At 39.1% G+C, this 1210-nt stretch overlaps 1 protein-coding gene across 1 annotated transcript; it reads left to right on the forward strand.

Annotated features, from left to right (window-relative positions):
• The first annotated feature begins 6 nt into the window (after positions 1 to 6).
• On the forward strand, positions 7 to 867 carry LOC111382984 (APO protein 4, mitochondrial-like). Its single transcript, XM_023007028.1, has one exon. It carries the CDS (start codon positions 97 to 99, stop codon positions 523 to 525), a length of 429 nt encoding a protein of 142 aa, XP_022862796.1. The 5' UTR covers positions 7 to 96; the 3' UTR covers positions 526 to 867.
• Positions 868 to 1210: the final 343 nt, after the last annotated feature.

Genomic DNA, 1210 nt, shown 5'->3' on the forward strand with positions numbered 1-1210 from the left:
TATGATCGCATTTCTGCAGTTGTGGAGCTATGCTTGCAAGCGGGGGCTGATCCCAGCAATCAAAGTATTTATTCAACTCCAGATGTTGAAAAAGGTATGGTTGACGCCAGTTCATTGTCGGACGATGATATAAGATTGTTAGCAAGAGGAACTTTGAACGCATGGGAAACACTTGGATCTGGTGTAGGGAAGTTGTTGTTGGTTTATCCAGTGAAGGTTTGCAAACACTGTGCAGAGGTACATGTAGGGCCATCTGGGCACAAAGCTCGCCTTTGTGGGGTGTTCAAGTACGAGAGCTGGCGTGGGACCCATTTCTGGAAGAAGGCCGAGGTGGATGATTTGGTTCCTCCAAAAATAGTTTGGCATCGACGACCTCAAGATCCTCCAGTGCTGGTTGACGAAGGGAGGGGCTATTACGGTCATGCTCCTGCTGTAGTGGATCTTTGCTCAAAGGCTGGGGCAATTGCACCGTCCAAATATTCTTATATGATGAAAGTGGATGGCTTATCAGCACCACTAGTTTGAAAGTGGAGTGTTTACTCTGATTTTCCATTTGGATTTGGCTTCTATACACGTAATCCGTATAAATTTAGAATATTACTTATTCACTCTATCATTTCTTAGGAGTTTGATCATCTTGAGATAATACGGTAGGGAAAAGGTACGGTTTTGTGCAGAATCATGGATGAATTGGCGAGTCACATTCCATATGGGGTTTAACCTTTTTGAATTCATGTGGAAAATGCTTTTGTGCCAAAACACTTGTGAGGATGTCAATGTACCAAGAAAATAATGTAATAATAACTCTAAAATCATTTTAGAGTGTTTCGTGAAGTTTTGCTATATTAACTCTAAAATTCTGAAGTATTTCTTGAAATTTGGCTCAGATTATGCTTGCTATGCTTTTAATAATTTTGTATTATACATTTCTCGTAAATAGGCAATCACTATTTGCTGCTTTGGTCAATACTGCGTTAAGAGGAGCAGTCGATGGGTGTAGGATATATTCTCAAGTTGAATGATTTGCCAAAGGATTGAGAAAAGATCCAAATGCATATTTGTGGAAGCCAATACAACTGGTTATAACTTGCTCAATGCACATTTTAATACTGCTACAGGTCTATAATTCCTGTCTTAAAGGCGTGTAAAGGTAAGATGGAAGTTCTATATAGAAATGCTACAGAATTAATTAAAAAAAAAAAAAAAAAGC

The sequence above is a fragment of the Olea europaea genome, unplaced genomic scaffold (genome assembly GCF_002742605.1).
Source record: "Olea europaea var. sylvestris unplaced genomic scaffold, O_europaea_v1 scaffold25979, whole genome shotgun sequence".
NCBI lineage: Eukaryota > Viridiplantae > Streptophyta > Magnoliopsida > Lamiales > Oleaceae > Olea > Olea europaea.

Coding starts and splice junctions, on each gene's coding strand:
- LOC111382984 (XM_023007028.1), top strand. CDS start 97: ATGGTTGACGCCAGTTCATTGTCGGACGATGATATAAGATTGTTAGCA.